At 40.3% G+C, this 804-nt stretch overlaps 1 protein-coding gene across 1 annotated transcript in view; it reads right to left on the bottom strand.

Moving 5' to 3' along the window:
- Window positions 1-313: 313 nt before the first annotated feature.
- Window positions 314-804, bottom strand: part of LOC119582176 — a 3,769-nt gene continuing 3,278 nt past the window's right edge. The window contains exon 7 of the mRNA XM_037930412.1: window positions 314-791. Within this exon, the coding sequence (XP_037786340.1) occupies window positions 542-791 (250 nt within the window). The 3' untranslated portion in view covers window positions 314-541. The remainder of the gene's footprint in view (window positions 792-804) is intronic.

Genomic DNA, 804 nt, shown 5'->3' with positions numbered 1-804 from the left:
GGCAAGAGTATCTCGAGGAAGGGAAGCTTGCAAAATCAGTGCCGTCATCCGCATCTTTAATATATTCAAAGGATGCTTGAAGAGTTGCATTTTGACCCTAACGATGATTAACGATGAATTGTTTGATAAGTCTGGATTGATTTCGGTGAAGGGAAAGTACATTACACGATTGCATATTGTATGCTTTATTATAACTGTTTTATATTCGTATAACTTTCGGTGATAATCATTCATTGTTTCAGAATTTTGAAAGATCAACTGTTATCAAGTGTTATCACCTGTTTTCATTAACGAATAAATGAATCAAACGAAATGATTTTTTAACAATTTATTACCTTCAGATTATTTTATTTAATTCGGAATAATTACATAATGGTAGAGAAGGAAGGAAAGAATATTTCTTCTACTTTCAACTAGCTACTCATTTATTCTTTCATTTCCTTCCTCCCCTTTTTAATCTTCTTTTTCTATCACATCATTTCTCTTCCACTCCACCTCCTTCTATCCCCCTTCTTTTTCCTCTCTTGCTTCACTCCCATCCTCAGTACAGCTGGAAATCGTCCCTGTTTTCAAAGCCCCACAGGAGATGCAGAAGTTTCTCAGCTTTCTCGACCTCGCTCGCCTCTCCAGCCTCACTGAAGTCGGAAAGGTCGAACTCGGCCAGGTGCTTCAGGAGGTCGATTTTCATACAGGCCTTCAGCCGCGCCTTTTTCTCGCACTTCACAAAGGCTACGATCTCTTGGAGTTTCTTGGGCATCGGGGAACCTGAGTCCTCGAGTGGCCAAGCATTTCTGAGAGCGGGAG

This window comes from Penaeus monodon, chromosome 15, assembly GCF_015228065.2.
Source record: "Penaeus monodon isolate SGIC_2016 chromosome 15, NSTDA_Pmon_1, whole genome shotgun sequence".
NCBI lineage: Eukaryota > Metazoa > Arthropoda > Malacostraca > Decapoda > Penaeidae > Penaeus > Penaeus monodon.
Note: the sequence above shows the minus strand (reverse complement) of the source record. Positions and strands in the feature narration are given on the sequence as shown.